Source organism: Lacerta agilis, chromosome 5, assembly GCF_009819535.1.
Source record: "Lacerta agilis isolate rLacAgi1 chromosome 5, rLacAgi1.pri, whole genome shotgun sequence".
Lineage (NCBI taxonomy): Eukaryota > Metazoa > Chordata > Lepidosauria > Squamata > Lacertidae > Lacerta > Lacerta agilis.
The window spans coordinates 28,075,256-28,087,652 of NC_046316.1; the positions used below are offsets into that span (position 1 = coordinate 28,075,256).

Genomic DNA, 12,397 nt, shown 5'->3' on the forward strand with positions numbered 1-12,397 from the left:
ATCGTGCTGAAATGTATTTATAAACTAAAATGGTTGGGTGGAACTGTACTAAGGGTAATAAAACGAGAGGAAAATATAAGTCACACTCTCATCTAAGAATCCCTCACACTCTCCACCACAACAATAGCTGTCAAGCTCAGGAAATCATTTTATTGAAAACCACGTACATTCCCTGGGGTTTCTCACCTAAAAGCATGTCCTACCATATTGCCCCAAATAGCTCTATCTCCCCCCCCCTTTAGACAGAAGTGAATGAAGCCTGTCAGATAACAGACCAATTAGTCTAGGTTTATTGGCCTTTTAAGCTGTTTGGAGAGGGAGAACTAAAAGGGGTTTACTACCCTCTCTGAAGGGACACGGGTGGCACTGTGGGTTAAACCACAGAGCCTAGGGCTTGCCGATCAGAAGGTCGGCGGTTCGAATCCCCGCAACGGGGTGAGCTCCCGTTGCTCGGTCCCAACTCCTGCCAACCTAGCAGTTCGAAAGCACATCAAAAGTGCAAGTAGATAAATAGGTACCGCTCCAGCGGGAATGTAAACGGCGTTTCCGTGCGCTGCTCTGGTTCGCCAGAAGTGGCTTAGTCATGCTGGCCACATGACCCAGAAGCTGTACACCGGCTCCCTCGGCCAGTAAAGCAAGATGAGCGCCGCAACCCCAGAGTCATCCATGACTGGACCTAATGGTCCCTTTACCTTTACCTTACCCCCTCTGCAATTTGGCAGGCAACTATTTTATTATGAAAGCAGAAGTGGCCCTAGGAAAGCAACTTGCAAAATATCCCAAAACCCTGTGTAGGAGATGTACAGGAGGAGTGAGGAGGAATGCCTCAGCTTTGGCTATCCTGCACTGAACACGGGGTTGCACTATGTGACTTTTAAGGTCCCTTTCAGCCCTATAACTCTATATGGATGGTGTTGGTTGCCAGTTGGGTACTTCTAACATAGAACAGTACTTTCAGTTGCACAGGTTTGACATTACAACAACCTGGACACAGAACTCCAAGGTCACATCCACTGCAAATAAGGATTTGAAACAAAGTGCATCTAAAGGATCATTTTCTAATCACTATTCAGTTACATTTCACGATGATAAAACATAGACCTGCCTTCATATAAATTTGGAAGGGAAGATGTAACACTGTAGAATTTATTTTTAAAAACGTTTGCATTCTGAATTCTGCTTATAACATTTGAAAGTCAACCGTTGGTTGTTAGAAATTATTTTGCTGGAATGGTTTTCACAGACACAGTGAACTAATTGCAATTTGCTCTATTTCTTAAAGTCTATTTCTCATACAACCATCTGAATTGGAACCACCTGAATTTAATAGTCTTCTTGGAGGAACTAAAAAAAACCCTTCAATGAGTAAGAACTTCTGTGGAAGAAGAAGTTCCTCCGAAGACAGGAGAGTTAGAAGTCCAAGTTAGGTGTTGTTTACTGGACTCAAACGCATTGCAGACAAGGAACAAATGTTGACTTGTCACGGTTGCAGAAACTTTGTTCTTGGGGCAGGGAGAGCAACAACATAGGCTAATACTTAAGATTCTTTTCAAATACCTCACTTCTTTTGCTTACAGCAAAAACACCAGCCAAATATGAACACATATTTTTAGGCCAAGTTTCAGTCGCTTTGCTATTCCAAATGACTTTTCTTCTACAAAAAAAATCTCAGATTGCACAATCACAAATACAAAGGCATGGAGTTAAAACAGTCTATAGTTTTACCTTGCCTTACAGGAACCTAGAATTTGGAAATCACACACTGAACTCTTATCAAACCCAAAGATGTGTTTTGTGTGCAAAATCCTTCCCCCCCTTTCCCCCCACTCTCTAGGGCAGGCATAGACAAACTTGGCCCTCCAGATGTTTTTGGGACTACAATTCCCATCATCCCTAACCACTGGTCCTGCTAGCTAGGGATCATGGGAGTTGTAGGACAAAAACATCTGGAGGGCAATTAAATAACAATTAAAAATTGACTTCCAATTGTCTGTGTATTGCTTCCCTTAATAATGAAACAAAACTTGCTATTTTTAATTGTTATTTATAATTGTTGCTTTTTTCTGTGTTTTGTTTTTTCAAATATTATTTTTTGTGGATTATAATGTATAGATTATATGTTTCTTAGGGAGTTTGTTTGTTTGTTTGTTTGTTTGTTTGTTTGTTTGTTTCTATTGGTTGATTTGATATGGTTGTATTTTAGAAGTCTGAAATTAAATAAAGCTATTTTAAAATTTAAATAAATAAATAAATTAAAATTCCAAAAAAAAAAAACATCTGGAGGGCCGAGTTTGCCTATGCCTGCTCTAGGGCAAAGCCACATGTTAGAAGGGGGCAAATGAGCTTTCCAATACACCTACCTCTCATCATGCCATTGCAGGGCAGATTGAATTTGTAGAAGAGAAACTGCAAGGGAAGTAATCCCCTTCCTCAACCACCAGTTTCCTCCTTCAAATGCCCCCATTAAAAAACCCACACACAATTCCCCCTCCCACATCTATAATACAGACTCCAGGACCAGAATGCAGAGGAGATCAACTTGTGGGAGTGGCTCTTCCAAAGAAGAACTCTGGAATGGCAGTCACAAAAAAGGATTAAGCACCCCCTCTGGGGCTCCTCCTCTGCAAGCCCCCCCCCCCATTCCAGGCTCTACATTCACGTGATTTTGGAGACCTCTTTGCAGATATAGTTTGCTGCACTGCCCTTCCTTTAAGTGCTCTCTTAAGACTGCAGTTTAAGCTTGTTCTAAATTCTTGAATGTAGTGCAGACGGGCGCAGCTTGTCATCAGCCAAGTCATGTAAAATCCCATAGCCAATAGAGGCTCAATAAACCCACTTTTGATCCCTGACCAAGAATACAAAAATGGGTGGCAAGGGGTTAATCAAGCACCCAGGAGGTCACACTGCATAACTAAGGGGTTGCATTTAGCTCAGATGGTTAGAGAACAGTGCAAGTGTGAATTAGCGCCACCTCTATGCATGCACGGAACCATGCACGAACAATTCAAAAGGATAAACTATACTTATGTCTGTTTTCCATCTTTCCTCTTAAAATCCCAACTTTCGTAAGCCTATTTTAAAACTTTAAGGGCAACTGGTAAAGGAAAAGCTCTTCAGAAGGTCATCAGACAACGCTTTTGAACTGGAAGGCTCTCTCCTGTGTCCGCCAAACTGCACATACCTGATCGAGATAAATACAGTACCTTGCATACCTGCGGGACCAAAGTCTTGCCTGGTGAGGAACACAGCATGGTCATGGTATTCTGCGTGTTCTGGGTCCGAGCGCTGCTGAGAATGGGCCCAGCGGCAGACCTGCTCCAGGCTCCGAGACGGGTTCCCTCGCTCTATTAAACTGATCGACTACAGGAAACGAGGAAATGAGAAATTCATTCAGGATGAGTGAGGCTGGCAAGAATTTAAAGTGGGGCTTCATAAAGTCTGTTTCAGAAACTCTAGCTCAAAAAAATCATACTCTTGGGTCAGAAATATGGCGTGAGGCTTGCAGCTGATTGGAAATCAGCCTTCTCATAATGAGTCAGCAGCTCAATAATAAATGGAGACCTAAAAAGGCACTCTCCCATGAGTGACAAAACCCTGTAAAACAACTCAAAACATGCTGTTCAGTGGAGACAACTCCCTACAACATTTAGGTGGCTAACCTGTGGGCCGAATCCTGGGAGCCACAGCATTATCTCCCAACATCAGTGTTATAGTGCTCGAAGCTGAGATGGGGAGATAAAAACTCTCAGCCTGTGATGAGCAAAAAGCAACTGACCATCTGTATTCCAGGGCTGTAGTGCAGAGGGGCAGTAGCTGCTTTTTACTCAGGAAAGCCCTCAGCTGCAAATTGGTGTGTGTGTGTGTGTGTGTGTTTGTGTGCTTTGAGTTGTCCATGGGTGATGCGTGTGTTGTAGGTGGCCTGTAGGTGTGATGAGTGGACAAGTGAGCAGGTGTGTGTGCGTGTGTGCATATGCACACACATGAGCTCATGCACAAGTATACATTGGCCACACCCATATGACACTCAAAGAGGGGGCTGGTCATCTATGCAGCCCTTGGCCTAAAAAGGACTAGCCAACCTTGACTTAGATGGATGAACAGAAAAGGAAGGAGATCAATTAAAAGACTGACAAGCCATCTCCACATTTATCAAGTCTTTCCCTAGCATCTGAGCCCTACGTTTGCTCAGTCCTCTCCTCTCCTTTCTATTTTTAAGAATATGGATAACAGCCATCACATTAGATTCCCTACATGTGGCCTGAAGAGATAGGTTCCTCCAAGGCTACATCATGCCAGTTCTCTGAAAGTACAGATTTCCCTTAAATCTGTTGTTGTTCTCTCTACTGCCCTCTCTCTACCAACTCCCCAATGTCTACAATCTCTTATAATCCACCCAGCAGAGCAGGACTAGAGAAGCTTTGGCTGAGAGCTAGCGTGGTGTAGTGGTTAAGAGCGGTAGACTCATAATCTGATGAATCGGGTTCGCATCCCCGCTCCTCCACATGCAGCTGCTTGGGCTAGTCACACTTCTTTGACGTCTCTCAGCCCCACTCACCTCACAGAGTGTTTGTTTTGGGGGAGGAAGGGAAAGGAGAATGTTAGCCGCTTTGAGACTCCTTCAGGTAGTGATAAAGCGGGATATCAAATCCAAACTCCTCCTCCTCCTCCTCCTCCTCTTCTCCTCCAGAAGTTGTTGGACTACATCTCCCATCATCCTTGACCACTGGCTATGCTGGCTAAAGCTGATGGGTACTGCAGTCCAATAACACCTGTATGGTCAAAGGTTCTGCACCACTGCATACCCCATAATTTCTGGCATGAGGGATGTTAACGCTTGGACAATTAGAGAACAGCTAGTACAGAAAAAACGTTTAAACTGGTTTGCAAACTTCTTACTTCCTCTGCCTAAAACACAGGCCTGCACATATATTACATTAGAAAGAAAAGCTACTAATATCTTACCTGTCTGTATCCCACCATAATCATTCTAACCAGCACAATGTTGATGTGGACCCCCAATGATTCATCGTGGTAAATTTCATCTACCTAGGGAGCCAGAGGGAGGGAATACAGAAAATAAAAAGCCACAGGTTAAAAAGTATGCATCACGTTCTGAGTATGAAGCATGCTTCAACGCTCACCTTGTTCATCCTCAAAGCAGCACAGTGATCATTACCTACAACCTCAGCTCTACTTTTGTAGAAAGCAACCCCCATTTCTACCTGAGGACTTCAAGAGGAGTTGACCTGGTTTCCCTTGGTCTGAATCTAGTTAAAAGGAGGGTGACTGGGGCCTTTGTGAGAGAAACTAACAGAACAAATGAGACAGCAGCAAAGAGGCCACCGTAGGCTGAAAAGATATTGTCCCCCCCCCCTCAGGACATGGTACCTTGGGATCTTGCTACGCAAAGACACATAAGGCTGCTTTGGCACATAAAGACCAATAAAGAAATCACTCTATAATGGGCTCTTGTGGAAAGAAGGGCAGGTTATAAATTTATTTCTACTACTACTACTACTACTACTACTACTAATAATAATGGCTTATCCACCAATGGTGTCACGCAAAGTGGCACCTTGCACAGCAGAACGGGTAATGTAGACCAGTGTTTCCCAAGCTTGGGTCTCCAGCTGTTTTTGGCCTTCAACTCCCATCATCCCTAGCTAGCAAGACCAGTGGTTGAGGATGATGGGAATTGTAGTCCAAAAGCAGCTGGAGACCCAAGCTTGGGAAACACTGGTGCAAATAAAGGGCGCATGCAATGCACATTGTGAAAACATTATCCAAGAAACATTTTATGCATATGAGATACAAATAGGGCCCAGTCTTTATTCACTTACTTGTTGTTCAGTCGTTCAGTCGTGTCTGACTCTTCGTGACCCAGACACGACTGAACAACAACAAGTAAGTGAATAAAGACTGGGCCCTATTTGTATCTCATACGCATAAAATGTTTCTTGGATAATGTTTTGACAATAAACACAAATTTTTGTATCACCTTCGAATAGAAATTTCTGTGGTGGTTTACATCTTTCCATTTTTCGCGCTCACACACACGCAAACAAATTCCTGCCATCGATCCTGGTTCAAACGCTGAATAAACACGGAATGACTTGTAAGCAGTCTCATCAAAGCTCTTTCCTCTTTCTGCTTCTTTCACTGCCCACCCCCCTTTGCCTCTTCTTCCCAGACCTGATACACATTTAGTATGTCTCTATAGGAGTCCTCTATTTGTAAGCAGGAACCTAGCATGTGCTATGGGGATTGCAAAGGGAGAAAGGTGAGAATAATCTTCCATTAGCATCACTGGAGGAGGTAGCAGAGATAGTCAAGGCTGTGCCCTCCCCAAAGACTGTTGGATTCCAGCTCTGACCAGACCCATCCAGCATGGTCAATGGTCAGGGCTGATGGGAGTTGTAGTTCAACACCCTCTGAAGGACAATACAGTGGTTACTCCCGAGTTGAAAGAGAACGTGCCCTGACAACCCTTGCATTAAGAATTTGTGCAATAAAGATTAGCTCTCCCTGTGCTAGACTTCATTCCCTTGTTGCCTATCTCAAAACACCCATGAAAATGTTTCTGAAAGATTACAGGAGGGATTGCTGTCTTCTACAGAAAAGGAAGTCAAGATGTAGCAGGAGATAAATATTTAACAAACAAATACATTGAAAAAATTTTATTCTCAGTGGCAACGTGTAAACTTTGCTAATAAGTTCCCCTCTTTTCCTGTTCTGCCCCTCTGCTACTGTGCCAGGTGTTGAAGGAACATCTTCTTTTACCATAAACAGACCAATCTTGAATAAACAAAATGTTCAAATAAAGACAGAAAGCTAGGTGGGGGTGATGATATCACCAAGTGGAACTGAGAACAGCTGGATTTCCCACTGGGAGTTCATCAGCCACGAAACATCCCGCAAACATTCAGCAGATTCAATGAATGGCCAAAGAGTGGGTGGAATTCATCCAACTAAAAGGAAAATGTTCACATCCGAACACATTTGCAGCTCACAGAGAAACTGGATGTCTACTAGTCATTTTGGAGGGGAAAGTCCAAAGGAACATGAATCAGGTTCCCAAACCATCCCTCAACCCCATCACTCTATATACAGCTGGTGGGGTGGATAAGAAAGAGGAGAAATCTTTCCCTCTCTTCTCACACACATGTACGTAAATTATTTCCCTACATCAATTATTACCCTATTGCCCTACTCTTTGGAGGGGCACAGATCAGTGTGAACCATTCACAGTGGAATCAGGTGTTAAACAGGGTTGTGTTATTGCTCTATTCATTATTTTCATTGCCATGATCCTACACTTTGTCGAAGGGAAACTCCCCACCGGAGTAGAAATCATGTATCGAACAGATGGAAAGCTCTTCAATCTGAGCAGGCTGAAAGCAAAGAGTAAAGTTACTGTAACTTCCATCATAGAGCTTCAGTATGCTGATGATAACGTAGTGTGTGCACACTCAGAGGATGACCTCCAAACCATCCTAAACATCTTTGCAGAAGCTTATGAAAAGCTTGGCCTATCACTCAACATCCAAAAAAACTAAAGCGCTGCACCAACAAGTACTAAATAACCCCTCTGCAGCGCCACAAATCCAACTCAATGGTGTAACGTTGGAAAATGTTGATCACTTCTCCTACCTAGGCAGTTATCTTTCCAGAAGGGCCAACACTGATGCAGAAATCCAGCACCGCCTGAGCTCTGCGGGTGCGGCTTTCTCCTGATTGAAGTGCAGAGTGTTTGAGGACCGGGACATTCGCAGGGAATCCAAAATGCTTGTTTACAAAGCTATTGTGCTACCAACCTTACTGTATGCTTGTGAAACACGGACCACTTATAAACGCCATCTCCAACTCCTCGAAAGATTCAATCAACGGTGTCTCCAAAATTTTTTACACATCACTTGGGAAGACAGGCGAACTAATAACAGTGTACTGGAAGAAGCAAAGATCACCAGTGTTCTTCAACATCAACTTCGTTGGACTGGTAATGTTGTGTGGATGCCTGATGATTGTCTTTCAAAGCAACTACTCTATTCTGAACTTTAAAATGGAAAGTGTAATGCTGGTGGTCAACCAAAGAGGTTTAAAGACTGTCTCAAGGCAAATAAAAAAAAAGTAGTATAAACACTGACAATTGGCCTCCACACTCACTTACAGACTCATTGTTAAAACCGTGTTTTTGAAAGACAATCTTACTCGGATACGAGTGATCGCCAAAGAAGAAAGACTCTTTGGAGGGGCACAGATCAGTGCCCACCCCGTAAAATGTTTCCATCCCCCATTTCCCACAATTGGCCTTAAAAAATGTTCTAGGGCCTACAGCCATGGCAGAGGGCAAGCAACACACACTAGGCAAATGAAGCCTAGACTTCAGTTGCTGAGCACAGATCAGGCCCTCCTTAGACAACACTGAGGTAATACACATGCCCTGTAGGACCTCCTCCCAGTTTGTTCCCTTAGCTGTCTAAATGCAAACAGACAACAGAGAGTTCTAAACTGGCCCAATTTAGAAGGATTTTTTTTTTCTTCCAAGACTACATGATATCATTATTTACTACCATATCATATGTAAAACAGAATTAGGGTTTTCCATTTTTGGGAAAGGAGTCACGCAAACAAGACGATTTAAATATTTTCCAAGGAGTCATGCTTAATAACCAGCAAGCAAACAAGACGATTTTAATATTTTCCAAGTATCTAAGGCAGAGATATTTTCCCTGTACACTATCATAATTTCCCAAACAACGAATAAACATGTGAACTGGACACATTTTGATGGTTGAAAACGTATGCGTAAAGTGGAGATCCAGAACCACAATCTTCCACACCCCCTCAGTACATATCAATATTAAAAAATCTAGAATAAAGTTCAGGCTCTAGCAGTCCTCTTGCTGAAAGGTCCTCCAAACCTAGGAAGGGCTCCATTTCCTATGCTACCTTAGCCAAACGCATCCATATCAAAGGCAGTGCCTCTGAGTAGCTATGTGCATAAATGGTGTAACAACCACTACCTCAGTACAATTCCGTAAGCCGCCCAGAGTGGCTGGGGAAACCCAGCCAGATGAGCGAGGTATTATTATTATTATTATTATTACTACTACTACTACTACTACTACTACAGATGAACAGATCCAGAGAAGATGATGCATATGCACCCCTTCCTTCCTAGAATGGAAAATGCATGGGCAAAAAAAAGGTGCACAAGTCGCACAGCTGGATCACTGCATCAAAAACTGGGACTGCACACATTGTTCCTGGCACTGGATTGGGAACTGTGTGTGCAACTCCGAGCAGATGGCCAGCTGTATCGGCTGAGACAGGACCAATCGTGATTTGGAGGGAGGGACGGAATCTAGACTCTCCATCTCTTCTTCCTCCAAACAAAGGACTAGCACTGACAAAGCTGGCATTAAGCAGCCAACTGCTGTACCTAGATGCTAGCAGGTACGCCTTAAAGCAGCATGGGGGTAGTTGACAGCTCTGCAGACATCTTTCTGGGTTAGGGTTGGATGTTGCAGCAGAAGATAGGCAGGAAGCAATTCCTAAGGCATGTGAATCCTTCAGTAGCTACCCTGCAGCAGATGTTGTCGGACTCCAGTTCCCATCAGCCCCAGCCATAAGGCAAATGGTCAGGGAAGAGAAGAGTTGTAGTCTAGCAACATCAGAAGGGCATTGCATTGCCTACCCCTTACACATAGTTACAGAGAGAGAGAGTTAAGAATCCTGCTGAATAAAATCAGGTACTTAGCAACAAAAAGTGTTAGCACAATGAGTCTGGCTACGATCAGTAATAACTATTAGCAGAAAAAGCATACGAGCAACCTCCTTGCCTTTGAGATGCATTTATCTTGCCTGTATGTGGAGAGGGGAGGTCACTACCAGATATTTCACTAGCAGTGAGCATGCCAGCTCGTCTCTGAACCAGGCAGAGCTGACCTGAAGTGCCTTCAGCATGACTTTGGCAGCTCGCAAACAAAACCTCAAGAAAATGGGTTGGCCTCAGCCCAAGTCAAGGAAAGGGGGGGGAAGAATGAGGACTGAATGAGAGGGAAGACAGGAGAGAGCGCAAAACTATGTGCCTTTAAACATTAAGCAAAGCAAACACAAGTCAACTGCCAAGTGGCAGAACTTTGTCTTGCTCAGAATTGTTGAGGAAATTCCTTTCCTCACCTCTCCAAGGGGTTAAGTCGTTTGTTGTACATGCACACAATCTGAATTCCGTCTGAAGCAGAGTTGGGTGGGCGAAACCAATCTATGCCCATTCTGCTCCCAGTTAATGGGAGAGATAGTTACGCACAGAGAGAGAGATCGCAAAGTGTTCTGGAGTGTGGTCAAGCCAGCTCTAAGTGGAAGAGCAGAGCTGTTTGTGCTGGCAGCAATAAGTTGTACACTTGTTCCTATTCCACCCAGATGAGATTTTTTTTTACTGCTAGGAGGGGAGATTTAATATCTCTGCTGCTATATGTAGACGCAGGTAGCAAGGCAACATCTGCATGTAACAAAGAACTGCTCCGTTCGTGCTTTTTTTTTTTTTTAAGGGCCAGACTGCATGGAAACAGATGGCGTGGAAACATCACTCTTGGGGCTTTTGAGACAGTTTGTGCATCCAACTCTTCCAAGCTCCTGACAACGGAAGTGAGGTTTCTCAAAAGCAAGGGAAAGAAAGCCCTTTATCATTCTAATTCTGAGTCACGGTTTCAACAACATGAGAGAGAAACAAATTGATCTACACACAAAGAGGTGGACCGAAAACCACCAGCGAGTCTCCTAAGACTGTAGTCTGCTAAGGACCAAAAGGAAGTTTCGTTTTGGAGGCAAGGACTGGAACTTGCAGGTGGGCCTTAAGGAATGAAGGCATTAGTCAAAATCCTCACATGGCATGTAGGTGTTGGGTAAGCAGAATCAGTGCAATGGACACACGGAAAGAGGGACGTTTAGAAGGTCTCCATTCATCAGAAGGACACACCAATGCTATTAACTCCACCATCATCATGGGCACCGTCCATCTGTTCTGAAAATACGTTTCTAAGCAGACTCCACTGAGAAACAACACTTAACATATACATTAGCTACCTAAATCATGATTACAGATTGCCTTTAAAGCAAGACAAGCTTGGTTTGAACTGGCTTTCTTATTAACCATTCCAAAGGAGCAAGTTGGAAGTCAGAGATTGCTTGGAACCATGACAAGGGCAAATGGTTAAAGCAATGGCATAGAATAAATGTGGAGGGTTGTTTATGGTTGTTAAAAAATTGGTTGAGAATACTGCCAAATTCTACCCCAGATGGGATCTAGCATTATCTGGGAGTTTCTGGCCCTTTGGGGTCTTGACTTTGACAAGGACTGTCTGGAAGCTGCAGTCGGTCCCATCAAGTCCCCCTCTGCACCAGGTCCCACTAGGTCTGGGCTGAGCATTGAGCAGCTGAAACAAGGGAGACAACAGTACCTCTGAAAACAGTGCAACCAAGCATCAAAATGCAAATTACGTTAACTGTGTGGCTAGCAACCACATCAGGAGTTTTGGAAATTTAATCCTAGGTACAAGTAATAATAGTAAGAATAATTTATTATTTATATCCCACCCATCTGGCTGGGTTTCCCCAGCCAACCTGGGTGGCTTCCAACAGAATATTAAAAACATGATAAAACATCAAACATTAAAAACTTCCCTGAACAGGACTGCTTTCCGATGTCTTCTAAAAGCCAGACAGTTGTTTATTTCCTTGACATCTGATGGGAGGGCATTCCACAGGGCAGGCACCACCACCGAGAAGGCCCTCTGCCTGGTTTCCTGTATCCTCACTTCTCGCAATGAGGGAATCGCCGGAAGGCCCTCGGAGCTGGACCTCAGTGTCCAGGTTGAATGATGGGGATGGAGACGCTCCTTCAGGTATACTTGGCCGAGGCCGTTTAAGGCTTTAAAGGTCAGCATCAACACTTTGAATTGTGCTCAGAAACGTACTGGGAGCCAATGTAGGTCTTTCAGGATCGTTGTTATATGGTCTCAGCAGCCACTCCCAGTCACCAGTCTAGCTGCTCAGTTTAGGGCCCAACTTTTCTAGAAACAGCAGCATATGTGGAGGCGAGTTTTACCCCTTACCTTCCCAATCGTGATCCTGGGGGTGGGGAGGGTGTGGACCTTGATGAAAATTTCCCCTCACTTCAAAACACTGCAGTTGGATTTGGGGGGGGGGGAGCTAACTGCATTGGCGCCAGTGGGGGACAGGACTTTCATCAGGTTCGTGACTGGAGGGTTAGGAGATAAACCAGCCCTCTTGCTGTGGTCCCAATGAAAATTGGAGGGGGGTTACACCTAGGTTAATGTTTTTATTTTTTAAAAAAAAATCCCACGCTATGGCTGTGAGCCACACAATTTATGTAATG

At 43.9% G+C, this 12,397-nt stretch overlaps 1 protein-coding gene across 3 annotated transcripts in view; it reads right to left on the reverse strand.

Annotated features, from left to right (window-relative positions):
* ADAMTS14 (ADAM metallopeptidase with thrombospondin type 1 motif 14) overlaps positions 1-12,397 on the reverse strand; it is a 69,791-nt gene that overhangs the window by 26,910 nt on the left and 30,484 nt on the right. For 2 of the 3 annotated variants that reach the window (XM_033149092.1, XM_033149094.1), the window contains exons 5-6: positions 4,963-5,046; positions 3,204-3,360 (exon numbers count right to left, since the gene is read on the reverse strand). In XM_033149092.1, the coding sequence (XP_033004983.1) occupies positions 3,204-3,360; positions 4,963-5,046 (241 nt within the window). The remainder of the gene's footprint in view (positions 1-3,203; positions 3,361-4,962; positions 5,047-12,397) is intronic. The other variant, XM_033149093.1, reaches the window with a different exon arrangement.